This window comes from Punica granatum, chromosome 5 (assembly GCF_007655135.1).
Source record: "Punica granatum isolate Tunisia-2019 chromosome 5, ASM765513v2, whole genome shotgun sequence".
Taxonomy (NCBI): Eukaryota; Viridiplantae; Streptophyta; class Magnoliopsida; order Myrtales; family Lythraceae; genus Punica; species Punica granatum.
This window is the reverse complement of record NC_045131.1, coordinates 5,950,412-5,971,576: the sequence shown is the minus strand read 5'-3', so window position 1 is coordinate 5,971,576 and position 21,165 is coordinate 5,950,412. Positions and strand designations below refer to the sequence as shown.

Genomic DNA, 21,165 nt, shown 5'->3' with positions numbered 1-21,165 from the left:
GGTTTTAAATGTGAAATAGTTCGTAGAGAACAATTGAACTAACATGTTGAAAATGACCCTTTCTTCAAGTGAACATGTAATTTGCTTATTGGTGAAAAGAAAGTTAAATACAATCTTACAAAAAATACTTCTATAAGATCCGGCGGGGAGTTACAGGTGGATGTGACTAAAGAGGCTAAGGACTTTTGATAGAACAAAACTTCTTGACGTTGAAAATGTCGAGAATTAGTCTTTTAACGTGACAAATCTTATTCATCTTCTTGCTCCTGGTCCCTAAGCCACTTCGTTGCCACCCACTTTTCCCCTCTGATTACGGGGCAGCTACCATGAAGTGATGTCTGCACATGAAAATAATCCAACTAAATAATGACAAAAACTACGTTTATTCATTTTTATACTAAAATCGAATTGCATTTTCCTTTATTATTATTATTATTTAGACTATGATTTCATAGTAATATTTTCTGGTGTTGGATGGGCTCGGTTTAGCCCTTTTGACCATCAGGCAGAGCCTGGATAGGGCCCTAAAAAATAAGTAAGGCCCAACCGTTTCATATTAAATGGACTTGCTCACGATCCGGCTGAGCATTAGTGGCTTGGTTAAACCTGACTAGATGTCGAATTTGAACTAGCCAAACTTCAAATTCATGATGTCTGAGATTCGACCCTGAATGTAAATGACCACCTTTTCAAAAATAAGGTGAAAATCATTTTTTATCAGCAGAAGTAAAAGGGGCCGGCTGTGAAGTCAGAGCTGAACTGTTCCGTGCTAGTCTCTCATTCACGTAATTGGTTCGCTTGAAAATCCGGTTGTCTTGGCCCAAAAAAAAAACAGTTTTGTCAACTTTAATATGGCCAGGTTGAACAGGCACTTTTAAAGCTACTTTAAACAGGTTCTATCCATCATCCAATTCATTGACTCTTGTAAACGTTTCCACATACACCGCAACAGCATCAGCGATAAAGAATGGAAGGCACTTACAGGATCTATTGTACCATTCGGTAACAAAGAGTAGAAGAGGAGTCCATCCCCTCGGCGTGGTTTAACTTTCAATCCGGTACACTTTCGGAAATCATAGCTCCCGTCCATGTTTTCCCCATCCTGCACAAGCTAAGAGACATTAAGAATCAGATGAACGCAGAGAGAGTGAGACCCTGAGAATAAAGCGAAAGCTCTTACCGCAAAGGGGAACATTGTTTCTCCACCTTCCTCGACATCGGATAAATACAACAAAAAAGAGGCTACCTGGAAGAAAATCAAGAGAGATCAAAGTTAATAATATAATGCATCTCACCGACCCACAAAAGGGGGAAAATTCTAAGTAATAGAACCTTCCAAACGTTAATGATAGGTAGGCATTTGTCAGTTGATCTAGTAAGGATCTTCTACAATATTCCTAATGAATGGCAGTTCAATAATGAAAAAATGAATGGCAGAAATCGAGAATCTTGAAGAAGAAAGTTACTGCTCCAACTCATTCTTAATTTGAGTAATATTTTTGTAAATGCACATGATCAGTGAATTCCACAACATAGTCGGGCCCTGGATTTGTATGCCCAAAGAAAGCTTGTGACAAATATGCTTTCAGACCGAATGTAAAGTGATCACATTCTTGAAACAAGTGGAATGTCTTAAGGTTCGTCTCAGCTTCGAAATTAGAAGGGGAGTGGAAAAGAGATCTTATTATTGCATGGCTTGAATGAAATCAGATGATAAGGATTTCAAATGGTTAAAAAACATAAAATGAATGATATGATTCAAGCAAGCACTTTTCAGTTATTTTATGGACACAAAGTTTATCTCTATGTAGAGCGAGATATCAGCAACGAATATATGAAAACATATGTTCTGCGTGAGTTATACCCTTTGGCTCTTTTGCGGGCCATATTCAGCAGGATGGAACGCATCATAGTGAGAATTATACCTCTGCCCCACCTCATAGCGCAACACATTGAATGCCTGAAACACGGTGATATCCTCAAACAATTTTAAAATTGCCCTGAAAATAGAAAGTTCACTAATTCAACTGAAACGACTAGAAAAATAAATGCAATCTAGGAAAGTAAACGAATCATTCTTATGGATGAACAAATGATGGCTAAACTTTAATGCAGAAGGATCATTATGAGCAAAACGAACTGATATTTACACACAGAATAATGAGGGCCATATTTCAACATGATTCAACAGCTTTATCATTCAACACGGGCCTCTTTTTTTTTTCCATAGATTTTCATTCATCATACAAGAAGAAATCTACAAAATACTTTGTAAGTCTATCTTTATCAGATCACGTTGTGTTGCAGATGGTTATTAGGAGCAGCATCCTTTGTAACTATAAGGGGGAACTAGATCATGAGTAGGAAAAACAAAAAGGATATCAAAACATTTACAAGATGCAGTGAAAAACTACACGGCAAGTTAAATGATCAAAGTTGTCCTCCAACTTCTACAAATTAAGGAGAAACAATACAGGAAGTTAAATAATCCAAGTTTGTCCTTCATCAGCACAGTGCAGCAGACAGCAAGGCTACAAAGGATGTCTGATCAACAATTTGTGTTTTTGACACAAATCCAGGGCTTGATTGAAGAAAGTACTAAAGTAGCTACAGTGGTGTAATAGATGATGCAAAGAACGGGGCAGACTTACTCATATTAGTATTATGAAGTCAATGCAACAATAATTAGACAAGGGCATAGTGTACCTCCCCATGGGTCCTCGGAAGCATAGTAGCTCTCGCAATTTTTTCCTCAATTATATCCAAGATCCCAGTTTTGTCTTCGGAAGCACTTATGAACATGCCAGAACTGCTTGAAAGGAAAATCTCCATTAAAACATTTCTGAGCACCGACTAGATAAATTGCATCTTACTCATATAATTTTTTTAATATCTTTAGCCAATACCGACTGCTGGATAATGCCTCTATCAAAAAGCCAACGCACTTGCTAAATAAAAGATTGCAGTTTTATTTGACTTTCCTACCCTACTGGAAACCGCAGGTAAGAGGTTGGAATTCACTATTCTAGATTCTACATTACAAAACATTTGATCTCATTAAGAGAAATTTGACATTGTAATTGATAAAGGCTCAAAATGGTTTAGGGAGGTTCTTGAGTAAAAGCATCTATAAGACGTTAGAAGAGATGGCTGAAGGAAGAGAAACAAAAATAACATCCATAGAGAAGTCCAAGAATAAATTGTTCTCATTCTTTTTAAAATGAGACCAAAATGGACAGAAGAATGTTTCCATCTTGAGTAGAAATATATTCATTTACAAATTTACGGAACCTCAGACTGTACAATCGAAATTTAGGCTCTACAACCATATCTACGAATATCGCTGCACCAGAGAGCAGAAAGGAAGTGTACCTTGTTCTGATACCCTTCGTGTTGTCCGCTGTCTCTCCTTTTCTCAAAGCAAGGGTTGACGGCTTAAGACCAATCTTAGCCATTTCAATTACGCTTTGGCAGTGCTCCGCTGGTGCAAAATTAGGAAAGTAGAGAGCACGTGGTACCCAGCTCAAAACCTGCCCAAGGTAAAAAGATGCTATGATGCTAAACAATAATCACCAAATCTAACTCTCGAAAATGAAAGAAAAGGGAAAGCAGAAGATGTTATAACTGGTAAGTGAGACACCGGAGATACCAACTAAGACTAAAAAAATACACCATTAAGCAGATCTCGGCAAAGTTCGCTAAATAGTATGTTCAACTGTTGACATTTTCTCTAAGTTTATTTTAAGTTTAATTTACTTCATGAATCGTCCAGATTAATCTGCCGTTTTTAACTTTAACTTACTTCATGGATGTGTATGGACTAAACCAAATACTGAAAACAAGAAGTATGAGAGGAGCTAACAATTAAATTTCTGCAAATAATTACAAATTATGTATCAGATCTCCCCTAGTCTGCTCCCAGGCATGTTCCGTTCGTATTATTTTTCCAAGTTACGCTAGATTCAATGTTCTTCAGGAATGCATACGCTTAGTTCACATATTAATAAGCAGACCATCCGGAGAACATGCAGCTAAATATCTGCAAACAACAAGAAAATATCAAGCGGATATCCAGCGAGCCTGCTCCCAATCCACTCGATCACTATTTTCCTCCAGATGCGAGGAGCTACTTTTCTTTTCAGTTGAGAAGGAAATACAGATATATATTATCAAGCATGGCTTTACTCGTATGCTGCCAAACAATTGCAATCCAATCCAAATCGTGGACAAAAAGTACAAAACAAAAACTGATCTCACCAAAAAAAAAGAAAGAAAGAAGGAAAAAGCAGATCGCTCAAACAATGAACGGCGCCACTTTTTCAAGATATTCAGTCAACTCCTCCATATTCTATAGGAGCAACGACATTTTGATATGTACATATATGAAACAGATACGGCTTAATTTACGCAAACAATCGAAAGCTGAATCAGAAGAGAATATGACTTATCGAACCTGAAAAGAAATTGTGGTGAAGGAATCATCTCCGGTCTCTCCGCGAGGCATAACAGCTCTCTCCTCGTTGACCGACTCGAGCATACGCGGTCCCTGCCGTAGACCGGACGCATCCTATAAATCAACGGCAGCAGAATCATCAAAAACCGATCTCGGCGCACGAAACCAGCGAAACCAGAGGAAGGATAAAGGATCGGACGGAGCGGAGGCCTAATTGCGAGGAGGAATAGCAGGTGGAACCTGAGAGAGGAAGGAGGAGAAGAAGAAGCCGGCGACGAAGAAGAAGGAGCAGGCGAAGAGGACCGCCGGCAGACCTAGCTTGGACTTGAGCGAGGAGCTGTGCTTGCTCGCTTTGAGCTTCATTCGTCTTCGTCTTCTCCGATTCTCTCCTCCTGAATATGACGATGAAGTCGCGGAGTCAGTCACTGAAGAGAGAGTGAAGTAAATGGGAGAGGAGATAGATTCAGCTGAAACTGGTGGGAGCGAGCGGTTTTATATATGAGCTGGCGAAAGCGCATTGCTGTCAACTGTACGAGCCGGCGGGAGTTTCTCTTCACTTGGATTTGGTAATCGCTAATTATGAATTTTTATTTTTGAACTTTTTTATTAATATTGATTTTTATTGAAAAATCTACTAATAATGAATTTACCGTGGTTGGTTCAATTGTTATAACGAATCAAATTTTTTTCTTTTTTTTTTTCCGGTAATGTAGTAAAATAATGTAATATTTTTAAAACTTCCTAGTCATGATATGATTCTCCTACTTTATGCATAAATATTCAAACGAAATATGTTGTTCTTTTAAGTAATAAATTTTATTATTTTGTATCGCAAGACATGAAATAGACGACCCATTGTTGCACGTATAGGATTTTATTTTTTTACGCGTACAATTCCAATGCGGCTCTGATTGCAACTCAAAAATCAAATGCGGTTCCACTTACAACTGAAACTCTTGAAGAGTAAATTTTATAACAAGTAGATATGATTCGGTAAAAGATAAAAACGTGTCAAGATCTTTTTGTCGACGTACAAAATAGTTGATACGATCGGCTGCGATCATATTCAAGGGGGACTCAGCTACTAAACTCCAATGAAAAGTCGTAGAGATCTTGTGTGGACGTTTTTTTTTTTTTTTTTAATAATTCTGAGAAGATAATTTTATGGGGACGCTTCATTGTATAAGGAACTTTTATAATGTTCGCGGGTTAAACGATAGGCTGGCATTGTCAGAGGCAACGCAGCGAAGCAGTCACTCCGGGTGCATGATTCCTATCCCACAGAGGTAAGGAGAAATAAGTAAATCTTATCTCATTTCGGAAAAAAAAAATACGAGACTTAAACTTAACCGTTTGAATAATTGTTATAATAATTCTCGATTACCTCATTGATTTTTTTTTCTCAATATATCATTATAGGACAATCATTTAAAATTTTCACCCGGATCTGCAGTCTTTGTGATAGCGAGAACCATACACCGGGATTATCGAATAAGGCAAGCGGAGCATGCATAAATAAATTTATAAATTTGTAGGCAGACAGACAAAGTCCCAGGTTTGGTCGGGTGACTGAGTAAGTGCCCTGACTGCGAGGGCACCTTCTCTTCATTTCTTTGGTTGGATAGGTGAGTGCGCCTGGCATCAGAAAGGAGAGGTGAAAAATATTGGAATTCAATGCTTTGCTCCCTGTATTTATGGTACTGTACCCAGCTGACACTCATACTTATTTTCTGTAACAATCAGATCAACCTTTTTTTTCATGTTGCGAGCATCTTTTTTAAAACAATATAGGTCGGGAAAATTAATACAATATCATTTTATACTGTACCACACGCACATAAGGGGAAAACGACAATGTCAATCGACAACAAGATTCAAAAAGGTCTTTGAATTATGTTCAATGCAACCCCTTTTTTCTAACAAGTGCGTACAAAAGTCATTATTAAGAGAGGAAAAGGAAAACGAGAGAAGTGGAGAACAAAGCATTCAAATAAAGACCTGAAACAAAATACCTTTTACCATTTTTATTTTCCTTTTGAGCTTTCAATAATGCCTCTTCCCACATGGAACTGCTGAGTTCTGTTGCTCAACAACGCACAACAGCAATCAGATCTTGGGTGGTACATTATTCCCTCAGATATTGTCTCCCAAACTCCACTCATTTCTCTTGTTCAAGATTCGAGAAATCCTCCGAAAGCTGCCCGGAATAAGTAGCAAATGACTTTCTCAACAGCAAAATCCGCATTTACATTTTGGTTGTTTACTAGATGTTCACCGGCCTAATAACATGGGCCTCACATGAAATGAAAGCGATTGATTAACATATGACCCCAGACACAGCAAAATATGAATTGCTCGGAAAAGTAATTAACATAGCTTCATAGACCAATGAATAGAAAAGGATCCCGGAGAAGAAAAAGACATGAAACAATGCCGACGCGCACTTCTTTTAATCCATGGTAAGGACGAGAAATGGGTGGCTAGTTTTAAAGCCTCTAAGTTACCAATATGACCAAAGTTCTGCTCGATTACCATTGGCCTTTTTAGTCGAGAAGCAATCTAAATTCACAAGCAACCTAACCAAAGATATTAATTAAAAGAAAGAAAAAGAAAGCTCGGTTGCATTTCACAAGCACTGCATGATACAGTCATGAACTTCGCATGTTTCCAGATGTGCACAATTACAGACTGTTTCCTTATTTTTTTTCCCCTCATTTAAAATTCGATACAAAATCAATTCTTAAGGAAAAACAGAATACTAGTAAAACCTTTTAGTAGCTTCCTCATTTTACCTTTTTCCCTTTTTCATATTAAGAAAACTTATTAAATGGGTCTTGCTTCTTTTAATTCAGAATACGGTTCACAAGAAAAGCTCTCAAGGTGTGAATGTTAAATAATTAACATATCAATATCCTTTCATACAATTTACTGCAACTGGCAACATTTTTTTCATAACTTAATACTGCCGGTTGACATAGTAATCGTTTTTATAACTTCTTTCAGTTGGTGGAAGTATGAGAAGCAGATACTATAGGTAGAAGCAAGATACTATAGGTGGCACTAAACCACATTATTTCCTATGAACCCAAATTTCCAGTGAAAGACATCTAAAACGAGAGAAACCTCAGAAGTTGCGAGAAGGGAAAAGCAAGACCTGAACCTTTCTCAGCATAATAAATAAAAGGGGTTAAAAAAACACAATTCAATTAAAAAACTGAAATGGAATTGTCAAGAAATATACAAATCAAATTACTTCCATTATTTAAAAATCGAAATAAATAGATGAGAAAAGAAGAGCTCACCAGCGGCGTATGCATCTCGAGTATAGCAATTCCACCAGCACCAAGATGAGAATGGGAACTCAAAATAGATCATCTGTTGGGATAAGCTTCATCTCCATTTTGCTCCGGACGAAAGGATCATGGCTCCTGATAAAAGCAAATTCACCACTTGCAATTCAAAGCTAGATATCCTTCTTCCTCACTCCTTGTTCTCTTGATGAGTAAACTACTCCAATAAAGTCAAAACACTCCTGCAACAGTTATGGGATTGCTCAGCATCACACAGAAAATCTCCCAATGGATATTCATTATAAGGGACTTATAAGATGATATTGCCTGGGCCATACCAGGGTATTTGAGGGTCTGTTAGTATGTCTCCCAACTTCTCTTAGAGGAAGTTCCTTGGGATAAGGAGCCGAGTTTGCAATGCCAACTGCATCCCTTAGACAGTAATTTCGCGGATTCTTTTTCTCCCATTGAAGAAGGTGAATCTGAAGACAAAGTGAAGAAAGTCCGAAGGTGTCCTTTCAAACAACTCTCTTGCACCAACTGAGGACTCTCAGGAGTCTTCCTTCCACAACATCCCTTAAAGTTGCTTTCTTTCTTCTGGCAGCTTCAATATCAAGAGTTCTATAAGCCAGAGCAAGCAGATATATAGCTGGATGGAGCCTCCTGCACATGATACAATTATAGAACTTAAATGGTTGCAATCAAGAGCTCAGAATTCGTCAGGGTGGCAATCGCAGCCACTAACGATCCAGAAGTTTACACCAGAAGTTTTTGTTCAATTTCGGTGAACACGGGAAAAATTAGAGAATGACAGGTACATTGCACACTTACTGGTCAAATTGCTCACTTTCATCAGATCCATCCCAAAACCTCCGGGATGGCACTGTCCTGTTCTTTTCATCTCTTCCAAATGTTTCAACGTACCAACCACCTATATCATGCATGCCACATCGAGGTTCAAACAACCAAAACCTGGTAAAAGTGGGTTCACATGAATTTCAAAGACCAAGTGAAGAAACTGAATAGATTCATATGAAGAAGGATGAACGGAGAAGATTAGAAGTAGAATATAGTAGTCATGCAAATGATAATTGGTTGTCCACTGACATGTGAAATCATATGCTTGTAACGGAATGACTCAATAGTGCAAAAATATGTGCAAAGAATATCCTAGGCAACGAATGCAGCTCGATTCATGTTAGAGGACGGTTTATTCCAACTCAAAACTCATTGCAGACAAAATTTATCCTCCATTGTCTTTTCTACCAAATTTATGCTGCCGATAAAAGGGCACCTTCTAAAGGTATCAGATATTTACCCTCAAAACCAGCATTTCCCAGTAACCAACTGGACTTTGACTTAGGAGGTGCCAGGTGCACAGATGCAGATGCAGATGCTACTGAAATTGCTCTTAAATAGTTTACAAAGTATTTGGGGGGGGGGGGGGGGGGGGGGGGGGGGGGTGGGGTGAAGAACGATACACAACACAAAGAAAAAGAGGATTCCACAGAAGTTTCTCGCGTATAATGGTTGCCAGGTAGTAGACGGGAATTTTTAATAGAAATTGCCATTTACATAAAAACGTGCCTCTGCTCTTGCTCCTTTTTTTTCCCATGTGTTATTCAATGCAATAAAGTAAATAAACTGAAACAAGTTTACATGGGCTATTTTGATTGTGGTGAGGGAGAACTCTTACAAATTCATGCACCTTAATTCGGGAAGATTCTGAAAGGGCGTCTTTTCAGCTCACATTAGAGCTTGAGCATAGCTTGTCTATTATAAGTATTCAAGAGTAATGTACTTACTTGCTAGGAGGTAGCCGGGCTCTAGTACTTCTACACTCACAAATAGAAACCTCACCCCCTAAGCGGTACCAATGCAGATGCTTTACCTGAAAAATATAGAAGGGACTACCATATGAAAGACTAATCGTTGATATATTTCAGTACCATATATAATCAATTTGAATAAAACAAATCGGTGATTGATTAGGCAGAGTGGAATATTAAGATGACCATGAAACATAGTAAACTTTGAAGAATATTCTGAAGAGTATTGGGATATGGCCCTCAAATTAAGTATCTAGGATGGAGGTCACAGTATGCCAGAAAATATCAAACTAATCAAGATTGGTTTCCAGTTATGATTATGAAAACTGTTGGAATCTTATGTAAAGATTATACTGGAGACATGGTTTTCATCAATCTACAATGCCAAATCGGACTTCCTCTGTAACAACTGTCTTTAATTCATTAGTGCATCTTTCAAATTGTGCAGAATTCACAATGGAGATGCAAACTCGATCACTGAGAACTAGATATCATGCTGAGTTCTCCTATGTAGAGATGAAAGCACAAAAAGTTAAACATATGCAACAACAAGCAGACATCAAAGCAAAACATGCGATTAGAGAATTAAATAATTGGTACAAACCAGAAAGGTGCGGTGCTTCATAACCACGTGAGTTTTTGCACCAGTTCTATCATACACAAAACAGGAACCTTCTTCTTGGCTGGTCCCTAGTCCACTTATAGTTCCCAGGAGAGTTCTTGACCCATTTGTGCTGCAAATGGAGGAAGACCACTCTCGGCCAACATGTGTGCAATCTTCAGATGAATTAAGAAAAACGTGGATCTGATCATCAGTGCTGTCATTCCGTATCCCATTACAACTGCTCTCTGGAGGCAGTCTGGTTGCTGTGGCCACTAATAATCCAGATATGTGCAACTCCAAATCTCTATATGCATCAGATGTGTAATCTGTGATGCTAGATCTCGGGAGAGTTGCAGTATTATCATTAGCTGATACATCGCAGCTCATGCAAATACTGGCATTTTCCCTGTGTTGACGCACCTTGAGACCATGTGAACGAGGAGCGGTCAATTTGTGATGGCATGTGAAGGACAGTTCAGGAATATCATTGACAAGACAGACCATCCCGAAAAGATCTCGACCAGAAACCAAGTGTAACACCTCCGTGTTATCATATACAGATCTCTCCTCAGCTTCAAAGCAGTCAGGAAGTAAGTCCATGGACTCGATTTCAGGACCATAGTATGCTGCATGTATTGCAGAATAAAAATCCCCCTCCAGCACGTCGAAATAGCCAGTTCCAGTGACCACCTTCTTCTCCGACACAATATCGTTTATAGAACATCTGTACCACTTTAGCCATTCCACAACTTCCATGGCTGTTGTAAATGATCTATAAGAGTACAAAACCGAACCCTCTCTCGAGATTTTCTGCACGAGCTTCTTTTGAGATAAGAGATACCTATCATAATGAGCCCTTCTGTTCACATCGGAGAGAATCTGCAATAGCGATTTTCCTTTGGCATTACAATATGTCTGAATCAAAGACGTACAGGACATCCAAACATTGCCAGAAAACCTTCGCGAAGTTTTACTACAATTGACAACTGAGCTTAGTGCTAAGACAATATGCTAGGGAATCGCAGCTGATCAGAGTTATGGCAGTTGACAGCATGTTATCATGTGTGGAGATTGAGGATCTCAATACCTCGTAAGCTGCGAGAATCTGAATAAACCGCTGAGAAGCGCCGGAATCTTTAGGCTCAGCGAGATCGGGGTGAGTCTCCTTGGCCAATTTACGGAACGAGGCCTTGATCTCCGCGAACGAGCTGGTCTGGGAGACTCCGAGGAGCTCGTACGCGCTGCCTCCGCCGAAATGGGCCCGGGACGCCTCAGTGCTGAAGCCGAGCCACTGAGCTCCAGAGCAGCTCGGGCGAAGAGAGAGGAGGCACGGGTGACTGAGAATCCTCGACTGATGATGGATTGACTGGACCAATCGGCGGGCGAAGAGAGCCGCGAGAGGAGCCATTACCGAAAGGTATCCCGGGAGAATCCGGCAGGCGAAGCCACTGACCAGCGATGGAGGAGTCAGAGCAGGGCGGGGCAGCGCACTGGCGGTTACATGCAATCAGAACGTGAGACTTGGGAGGTGCCGGTGATGTCAGAGCGCCCATCACACGTGTCCTCTCGCTTACCCCTCGGTGTCGGATCTCTAGTGTCGGGTCCTGAACCGGAATAGTCTGGATTCTATTCCGACCCGAAACGCAAGTTTTGAGAGGTGTATATATGCCTGAGGAGGAATTAGGAAAGTCTATTATGCTAATTGCTATCATTTTACTTATAAAAAATAATTGCTATCATTTTTTTTAGCGATTGGATGATCAATCCTTTATTTACTTTTCATTAATATTATATCCAAATTTATAACAAAGTTATTGCACCAAAAATGTTGTTTGAGCCAAAATTACACCATATATCAAGGTTTCTAAAATAATTTAACCACATATTGTATTTTCAAAAAATTTCACGACACATCACGAAATTTTTTTAAATTTTCACCATACGTCATATCCTTACTTTTTCCATCCAAAATTGGATTGAATGGTAACATTATGACATTTTTCTGGAACAATCAAAAGAAAAACTTGAAAGATTTAAACGGAATTAAATGAAAAATATAAAAAAGGAAAGGAAGGGACTGATTGGGAGGGAAGGTTGGGGGGACCCTGCCGACAGTCGACCCCTCAGTTGGGGTCACCGGGTGACTCAAACCAGGCCGGCGACCCCAATTGAGGGGTCGAATGCCGGCGGGGCATCCATTCCCATTTGGGGGATCCTACTACTGGGCCCCCACTAGCTCCCCAACCCCCGATTGGGGTTGCCAGCCAGCTATGAGTCTACCGGTAACCCCAATTGGGGGGTTGGGCAGCCGGAGGGGCCCCCCGACTCCCTCCTGATCATCCTCTTCCTCTTTTTTCTTTAAAGTTTAGATTTTTCATTTTATTCCGTTTTAAATCTATCAATTTTTTTTTGTGTAAAATTATCTCTAAAAATATCATAATGTTACCATTCAATCTAATTTTAGACGGGAAAGTAACGATATGATGTGCTGCGAAAATTTAAAAAAAAATTGTGATGTGCCGTGAATATTTTTGAAAATATGATGTGTGATTAAATTATTTCAAAAACTATGATATATGGTGTAATTTATCCTTTATCTTTTTTATCCGTCAATGGATGAACTAATTACGTTGTGCAGTAATACCGTAAAAGTATGTGGGTATTGGTTATTTGTCAACACCTAATTTCGGTCCATCGGCTCCGAGGGGGGCAAAATTATCATTTCCTAATTTATCACCTTTTCTTTTAAAAAAATTATTTTTAATTAAATTAGATTATGTATGTATAAAAAAAAAAAAAGATTCGGGCAGGCCGGGCAGCGTTGACCGGCTGCCCATGACCGCCGGCATTTTTTTTTAAAAAAAAAATGAAAAGGATTCGGGCAGGGCCAGGCAGCGCTCGTCGGTTGCCCGCGACCCCGTCGGCCCCGGAGATCCCCAAAATCGCGATTTCCACGATTTCTTCAAGATCGGCCGAAATCTCAACGGAAAAAGGGAAGGAATTGCAATTAAATGGAGAGAATACGATTCGGCTCGGGAGGAACAGGACCCAGGGAAAGAGATCGGAAAATTGACTCTTGTTTCGGGGAATTTGGAGATCAGATAACTCGGGGAACCGTCGCCGGAAAATCGCAAAAAACTCCCCGATTCCGACCGCTTAAACTCCGGTGAGGCCCAGATCGACCACGGCGGAGTGCTGGCGGTGTCCAGAGCCATCTCCCGCGCCCATTCCGGCCTTCATCGCGGCGTCTAGGGGCGAGAACCGCCACCCGCAGCGCCGTCGCCGCCGCTGCCCCCCGATCCCGGCCGCTCTTTGGCTAACGGGCCTCGGCCCAATTCGTTTTTTTTCGCAGGCCCAACCCAAGCCCAGCCAGGCCCAACTTCCCCAGTCCGGCCCAGCGCTCTTCCGGGCGGTTTCTCCTTCAGGCGGTCCGGTCCGATCCGATCCGGCCCGATTCATCTGGTGATTTTTTTATTTTTACAGAGAAGCCCCTCAACTTTCCGAACCAGGTAAATTCTCGATTTAGTGGCATGATTAGGGTTCCTTTCCTGAATATTATTGCTTGCTTGATTGATATAATGTGAAATGAGTGTTCTTGGGTCGCGTGGGTGATCGAATTTGTCCCGAACTCGATTTTACGAACTTTATGTTTTGTCACATTTCAGTCCAGATGACGTATTTTATTTTTTTAAGATCTGCCGCGAATTTAAAAATTATTTTCAATCAAGTCCCGGTCATTTCACTATTTTCCAATCAGTCCTTAGATTTTCCAGAATTTTTCCAAGAATCCCAAAGAACTTTTCAAATTGTTTCAGTTTAGTCCTGGGACCATTTTTCACCCTTTTTAGATCTGCCCCAAATTTCAAAAATTCTTTTCAATAAAGTCCCAGTCATTTTACTATTTTCCAATCCGCCCTGGAATTTCCAGAGTTTTTCAAGAGTCCCTAGGAACTTTTCAAGTTGTTTTCAGATCAGTCCCGATTTTCAAATTCATTTCAAATAAGTCCTAAGACATTTTCAGTAATTTTTTTACACAGTCCCCATTTTTTTAGAATTTTTAGATCAGTCCCCAATTTTTTAGAATTTTCAAATCAGTCCCCAATTTTTTTTCAAAATTTTCAAATCAGTCCCTGCTCTTTTAAAATCGTTCAATTCAGTCCCCTGGACATTTTCTAAAAATATCCGGCCCTTTTCTACTTGGATCACCCACCGACAATGTATGTGCCCCATTTAAATATTTCATTTTTGTAATTATATACAATGTGACCATGTCGGAAATTAGAGTTTATCGGGCGGTCAACTAATGGCTATCTCGACGGCTCGAAATCCATATACTAAAGCATTCAGCAAGTTTTTAATTAACCTAAACTTTTACATACGGGATAATCAGGACGTTAAATTTGAATAAATTAAATCACTTGATTTTCTTTAAATGGATTGCACGAATTGATTAATAATTTGTAATCGCGTCGACAATTCAAGAACTATTAGTCATGCCCTTTTCAAAATTCACAATTTCAAAAGCGCCGAGATACGTACAACGTAATCTTGATTTTCATGCACACACACATTTACCGATTCAAGGGCATGATTACCGGTTCTTGCCCTGCCGTAATCTTAGCGTAGGTTTGTGCATAGAATTGATCGAAACATGGGAAAACAAATTAATCACAAACTTGGCTTAAATCAAACATGGGCAATAGTCAATTAGAGGGTTAGGTTTTTGGGTTTTAGGTGAAAATACTTTTAATCTGTAAAAGCCATATTTGTCACGATACAGAATAATCTAAAAACAACCCACACATTCGAGACTTGACTATGGACATCACGTTTGTCGGGTCCATTAAAATGATGCCGAATGCTACATACCCTATCTATCACCCCCTTTGTTTGTTTTAAGGTAGGATTTGTATGTCAAGATAAATCGGTTAATAATCAGTTAATTCACATAAATTATGCGATAACAAAACCCCATTGACTGCTTATTTGAGCTTGCTTGTTACATCTTTTGCACTTGATTGTTATGCGGATCGAGCCCGATCTTTTAGAACTCAATTCACACTGGGTCCAATGCCCATAACCGTCGATCACGGGGTCCAATACCCCCATACACCGAGTGCGCATTTAATTTGATTTTCGGTCTTTTCCAAAACTGTACGGTGAGCATGAGTGAAATCATGGCCAAATGCGAACCGACCAGGATTTAGTCATTATAGCTTGTCTTTTATTTATTTGAGAGAACAATGTAAGGTTTTATATTATACATATATTCATGTAAAATCCCGGTCGGAGAGTAGATGGTCAGAGTGTTTCTTCGAATTTACGGTGTCAAAACGCATAAGATGAGCGGAACTTAATTAAGCGGTAATTAAATTAAAATGGCAAGCCTAGACAAGTTAGAGTACCGAAAGGGCGCGTGGGATATAGGCCCACACGTAATAGAACTCCCGAAATCGGAATTTTTGGTTCCGTACAGACCATTGTCTTAGCATTTTAGGTGTACCCTGTACCCCTAGACCCAGGTAACTTACCGGCCCTCGAACTTCGGGTCGTAAAATGGCAAGTGGCGACTCCTTCTCACGTGCGTCCGTCACGCGTCCCCTGGAAAAAGGACACTCTCAAGCCGCGTTGCATAGGCGCTCGCACGCGTGCCCCGACGAGACGAAATTCGGGTGCGCACATTATTTTTCGGTAATCCTGACTATGGATTTGTTTTTTATTGTATCCATTTTTTCAATTGTCATACAGAACTTCATGTCCTTGACATTGAAGGTTAAAACTCAAACGATCATATAATTTGTCAACCAGTATTAGAGTTAGATATAGTACTTGATAAATTAAGAGCTTGACGAAACTTAATTAGTTAAGGAATGAAATGTATAGAAAGATGGGAGGAATCATAATGACGAGTAGATATTTTGTGAATGATCAATAGCACCAATAATTGAAAAATGATTTATTTTATTAAATTAAAATTTTCCATTTATTCATTACATGATTTTTTATTTAATGATTATGTTGTTTAGACCATTATTTCTCATCTCTTCCTCCTTCTTGCATTCATTTTTCCTTACGTCTTATTTTTAACTAACTTTTTAGCATTTAGTTAATTAAGTCAAAATAAAAACATTGTTAGTAGTCCGTAAGAGGGATCCCTACAGCATTCTCAACTCCTATCGTTCACGACGATAAATGTTATACTATAAATTAGGCAAAAAATTTGATGCGAGCGGGTGTTATCAACTTTCACGAGACCGATAACATTAAATGATGCCTGATCTTTCTATATTCCCCCCAACATTATAGTTGCCATGCAGTGTACATCATTCCACAAATGATGACACGATAGCACAAAACCCCTTTTAATTAAGAATTGCATGCAAAGTTACCAACTCCATTCATTGCATTCACGACTTCACGCCGCCAGCAAGAAAGATCATCATCTTCAGTCTTTTTTGTCGAGTGCATCCAACTAGAGCCATCAATTCCTTACCTAGCTGATGAGCAAAGAAATACCATTCCTTTTTCTTCCTTTAATAAATTCTTTCTTTTTTCTCCCATTTTTTCCTCGTGGAAGAAAGTAAAAGAGACACACACACTTTATAAAGAAGCCGTCTAAAGATTCCAATTAACGTCAGATCCAATGACAAACCACCCATAAAATCTCTTTGGCTGTACATTAGAAAGGAGCAAATGGGCGAACTAACATCCACTGTCCAGCTTAATCTGGCTGTGATATTTACCGCGTGGAGCAAATCAAATCCTTGAGTTTTAAGTTTTGAAGAAGGAAGGAAACAATCAAAATAGCAGCTTCTCTCGCACTCAACTACGGCTGGTCGAAGATTTGGTTCGAATCAGATGCCTTAGTCCTAGTTAATGCTATTTTAAGTCCCAGATGCCTTAGTCGAAGAATGTTGTTTTAGACATCTTTCTCTCGTATTTTGCGGAATGGCGTTATACTTGGGTTCGTCGTTCATCTAATTCTCAGGCTCATGACCCATGTCAACTTGGCATTAGGTCAAATTTTTACTACCCTTTGTATGTTTGAGGGTAACCCTTGTATTGATGCTCGGCTATAATAATACATTATGTTTATTCAGCCAAAAATATATATATAGGACGTAGTGTAGTGGGGCACGCTCTCATATGGTGATTAAGAGGTTTCATGTTCAATTCCTAATGGGACTACTCTGACCATTTATTAGTTATTAGGATTTCTATTTTATTGTATTAAGTCTACATGCCTCCTTTATAACCGAGAAAAAAAAAGAGAAAGGAAACAAAAGGTTGGGACGGAAAAGGGCGATGCGGCTCAAAATGGATTAATCGAAATCCACTGGTCTTTCGAATATCAGGATACACCACCCAAAATGTGAGGGGGGAGGAAAGAGTTGCCTATTGAGATGCTCATATGTAACTTGTAGCAAAAAATGCATCCCATGGACAAAATTAAGTAGTTGAAATGAGCCGGTAGGCCTACACGGTTATTCACTGCCGCTAATAACATAACAAATACTCAAACGATTTGTAAGACCCGTGATAGTATATGCTGGAGTAGTTCCGTTGAATTACAGAAGAAATTGATATTAAACATACGTACTTACATTCTTTTGTTCTGTTCTTGTTCTCCAGGGACTAGATATATCTTGCGAATTTTTCGTTTCACGTCACTTTTATCAGGCCACAATATACGAGCATAAAGAGTTATAACTTAGGATTGACCTGCAGAGTTATCGGGCCACAGCCGACTAAGCAGAATCACATGAAAGCCGCGACAGAATGAATCTCCACATTATGTTCTGTAATATATGCAACCAAAAATGCTCACTCTCAGTGCTTTATGTACACACCTATATATGTAAATGTTATGTAAGTGCTTTGAGCACCATGGTTCTTGTTTTTCCTAGCAAAAATATCTGAAAGTAGGAAAGACCATATACTAGTTTTTCTTTTCTTTTCTTTTTCCGATGTGAATCATCAGATATCCAAAAATTCAGTGAATCTCGACTAATCAAATCTAGTTCACTAAATGACGAAACTCTCATGCATATTTATGTCCTAAATAAGTCAGCATTTGCCATTGCCGCCTCGGAAGCTGCCATTTGCCTTTTTTGACAGCACAAAACGGGAAGAGGGAGGGAGGGGACAATGTTTGTTTGGATCGCCTGCAACTGCAACTGACCTCTCACTCTCTATTCTATTTCTATTCCCCAACTTTCTTTATTGTTCCTCTGCTTTTTCTTGGCCTTTATGCTCTTCCACTTGTCTCAACCCAATTCAAATATCTCCCTCTTCCCTATATATATTCCACCCCCTCTCTATCTTCTCTTCTTCCAATTAACAACCCTATAAGAGAATCCAAGGCAAGCTAATTGCTCAGAGTAATGGCAAAGTATTGGAGTGGAAGAAACCAAGAAGAAGAGGAGGAGGAGGAAGAGGCATTGTCACTCTGTGATTTACCAATCAATCTGGTCAAGACGGAGGAGACTCATCAGTTAATAAGAGAATCGTCAGAAGATGGAGGAGGAGGGGAAGAGAAGGAAGGTTCGAGTAATAAGACATGCGAGAGAGAGGAGCCGGAATTTGACTTTGGGTGGTGGGGAAACAACAGGGCGAGTGTTTCATCCGAGTCGCACATGTGCGCGGCGGATGAGCTCTTCTTCAAGGGCCAACTCCTCCCTCTTCGCCTCTCCCTCAGCTCGGAAAATGGCTTGGTCTACCGGTAATTTGCTTGCCCCGACTCAGTTGGTTGAACTCGATATGAATTCTTGTTCCCTACGGAATTTTGCTGTATATAGTTTCGTCATGATCAGGGAGTTCAAATTTTTTGTTCTTGTGACATGTTAGGTCTATGTCGAGGTCGGAGTCAATGGACCACGGCTCGGTGAGCAGATTCATCGGGAGCAGGAGCAGTAGCATCGGAAGCTACCATTCCTCCTCATCATCATCGACTAATTCGAGCTTCGCCACCAATAGAGGAGATCATCAAAAGCCACCTTTTAGAAATCATAACTCACACACGCACCCGAGCCCTAAACCTCAGTCCCTTAACGCTCCTTTCGCGCCATACCGCCAGGCGAGCCTCCGATCTACCCAGAGCCACAACAATAGATTTTCCCTGTGGGACTTTTTCAGGACTGGCCTAGTTCGCACGCCTGCTACCGATATCGAACTGCGGGATCTCAAGTTTCGCAGAAAGCATTCCGTAATCAGTCGTAACAATAGCAACAGTAGCACTAACAGTAACAGTAACAGCAATGCCCAGAGCAACTCCCCATCCAAGAGGACGGGACAATCCAGATCACTATTCAATAGGAATGTTGGGGGGTTGCTGGGAGTGAATTGCAAGTGCTCAGTCGAGACAGTTCCCTTGAACGCTGCCACGACGAAGGCTGACCTCGTATTCCAAAAGAGGAGGACTAGCAGTAGCGTCGAAGAGAAACTACTGCATAACGATTCGAAGAAGACGAAGACGAATACGATGAAAAAGAAGAAGAAGAAGATGAAGCAAAAGCAGGCAATGTCACGGCAGAGGACGAGTGAGTGGTTGAAGGAGCTATCGCTTTCACATGCAACAAGCTAATGCTTTGATTGATTTGCCAGCACCCAAAGTGCTCTAAACGCCTCGCGTGCCTTGGTTAAATTATTGTCAATCTCTCCCTTTAGTGGGACCTTTTTCGTAGTGTTCAAATTAAAGGTAGCCCAAAAAGGAAAATTATAATATGGGCGTGAGAGGCTCACGGCATGGCCAATATTCATCAACTTCGAGATTTCGATCGTCTACCTCTTGTACTGTGTGTCGCAATTAATTGTAAAAAAGATGGTTGTGGGTCGATTTCCTCAAACGACATTGATTCTACTAGAGAATTGATCAATAATCTCTGATTAGGAAGAATGTGTATGGGTCCCTCTTTCGAGCTTATATTGGATTCAATGAATGTAGGTTGATCATAACGTTTGCTAGTCATGTCAATTGTCATTAGAAAGGACAACCACATGGATGAAAACTTAAGGATGTGATGATACTAATCAGCGTGTACTGAAGAATCATACAAAATTCCAGATGGATGAATAATCAAACAGGATTGTCCCTTTAAGCAGAAATTATGCGGCATCGGAACTAATTATAGTCTCGAAAAGGCTTCCATAATTATGCAATTATCCCATTCAAAAACCCGAACCTCACATTAATCGTAAGTGGATCAAATTCCTTGGAGCTCTATATGTTGTTGGAAAGATTAGCTTAAGATGGCATGATCATAAATAGAACATAAGAATATAATGTCTTATCTATGATTTCTAATTTTAGGAATTTCAATTAATTGATTGATATAGCCAATAACATGGTCCTGATAAAGTGCAAAGTGATTCCACCTGACACCATCATATGTCGCAGTGCAATTGATGTTATTTTGGGACCACAATTGCTCATGTCGAAATGTCCTGGTAGTCATGCGCAGAAACAAGAAAATGGATTGTCTGGTCCAAAGAAAGGAGCATAGTTTATTCTTTTGGAGCTGATCTATATGCTTATTAGCGATGAGAAACTGTGTAATCCATTACTTAATTATGGGACCTCGAAGTTTGGAGGGACATTTTACATTTTGTTCTATAAAAAATAATCACTTCCTTTAATCAAAAGATGGTGTAAGTGCAGTGGCGCACGCTCTTACTTATTAGTCGAATGTTCTATATTTATTAGGACTATCCGTGCTCTTTTATTAGTTATTTAAGATTTATCTTTCATTGTATCATTTAAAAACCAATTCTTGAAAAATTATGAATTTTTTTAAGAAACTTATATATATTACCTTCATTTATCTGTGTATCTTTTTAATCCAACCTTACAGGATTATAATTCCATGTGTTCATTTGCCAAATTCAGGTCGTCCCTGCTCTAGTCTCAAAACTCGAGATTAAATGGCTAGTCATAACTTAAACGATCAATTCAGTTCAAATTTGACACAATCAAACAATCTTTAATAATCA

The 21,165-nt window shown here is 39.6% G+C and overlaps 3 protein-coding genes across 6 annotated transcripts; 1 reads left to right on the top strand and 2 right to left on the bottom strand.

Annotated features, from left to right (window-relative positions):
• Positions 1-63: 63 nt before the first annotated feature.
• On the bottom strand, positions 64-4,934 carry LOC116207690 (probable prolyl 4-hydroxylase 9). Of its 2 annotated transcripts, none has more exons than XM_031540756.1 (8): positions 4,694-4,934; positions 4,454-4,567; positions 3,373-3,530; positions 2,707-2,809; positions 1,865-1,960; positions 1,181-1,246; positions 983-1,111; positions 64-338 (listed from the first exon to the last, which is right to left on the bottom strand). In XM_031540756.1, exons 1-8 carry the CDS (start codon positions 4,814-4,816, stop codon positions 249-251), a joined length of 879 nt encoding a protein of 292 aa, XP_031396616.1. In that variant the 5' UTR covers positions 4,817-4,934; the 3' UTR covers positions 64-248. The 2 variants fall into 2 exon arrangements, with proteins under 2 accessions (XP_031396616.1, XP_031396618.1); XM_031540758.1 differs by having other exon boundaries at positions 983-1,102; positions 4,694-4,933.
• Positions 4,935-6,245: 1,311 nt separating this feature from the next.
• On the bottom strand, positions 6,246-11,702 carry LOC116208283. 3 transcript variants are annotated; one of them, XM_031541630.1, is made up of 7 exons: positions 11,264-11,699; positions 10,177-11,055; positions 9,549-9,634; positions 8,575-8,715; positions 8,082-8,406; positions 7,756-7,985; positions 6,246-6,650 (listed from the first exon to the last, which is right to left on the bottom strand). In XM_031541630.1, the coding sequence occupies exons 1-5, from the start codon at positions 11,582-11,584 to the stop codon at positions 8,262-8,264; spliced, it is 1,572 nt and encodes a 523-aa protein (XP_031397490.1). In that variant the 5' UTR covers positions 11,585-11,699; the 3' UTR covers positions 6,246-6,650; positions 7,756-7,985; positions 8,082-8,261. The 3 variants fall into 3 exon arrangements, with proteins under 3 accessions (XP_031397490.1, XP_031397491.1, XP_031397489.1); XM_031541631.1 differs by having other exon boundaries at positions 6,246-7,985; positions 8,575-8,674; positions 11,264-11,702; XM_031541629.1 differs by having other exon boundaries at positions 6,246-7,985.
• A 6,627-nt stretch (positions 11,703-18,329) lies between these two features.
• LOC116206825 lies at positions 18,330-20,130 on the top strand. The gene is made up of 2 exons (XM_031539637.1): positions 18,330-18,898; positions 19,024-20,130. Exons 1-2 carry the CDS (start codon positions 18,561-18,563, stop codon positions 19,757-19,759), a joined length of 1,074 nt encoding a protein of 357 aa, XP_031395497.1. The 5' UTR covers positions 18,330-18,560; the 3' UTR covers positions 19,760-20,130.
• The last annotated feature ends 1,035 nt before the right edge of the window (positions 20,131-21,165 follow it).

Excerpts from the sequence above, each read along its gene's own strand:
- LOC116207690 (XM_031540756.1), bottom strand. The coding sequence starts at position 4,816 with ATGAAGCTCAAAGCGAGCAAGCACAGCTCCTCGCTCAAGTCCAAGCTA. Across the intron at positions 2,810-3,372 it reads ACGAAGGGTATCAGAACAAG|TTCTGGCATGTTCATAAGTG; the intron begins GTACACTTCCTT and ends CCTTTCAAGCAG. Across the intron at positions 339-982 it reads CGAATGGTACAATAGATCCT|ACATCACTTCATGGTAGCTG; the intron begins GTAAGTGCCTTC and ends TTTCATGTGCAG.
- LOC116208283 (XM_031541629.1), bottom strand. The coding sequence starts at position 11,584 with ATGGCTCCTCTCGCGGCTCTCTTCGCCCGCCGATTGGTCCAGTCAATC. Across the intron at positions 11,056-11,263 it reads AGATTCTCGCAGCTTACGAG|ATTCTCTCCGATGTGAACAG; the intron begins GTATTGAGATCC and ends TCGCTATTGCAG. Across the intron at positions 8,407-8,574 it reads GAAAGTGAGCAATTTGACCA|GAGGCTCCATCCAGCTATAT; the intron begins GTAAGTGTGCAA and ends TATCATGTGCAG.
- LOC116206825 (XM_031539637.1), top strand. The coding sequence starts at position 18,561 with ATGGCAAAGTATTGGAGTGGAAGAAACCAAGAAGAAGAGGAGGAGGAG. Across the intron at positions 18,899-19,023 it reads GAAAATGGCTTGGTCTACCG|GTCTATGTCGAGGTCGGAGT; the intron begins GTAATTTGCTTG and ends GTGACATGTTAG.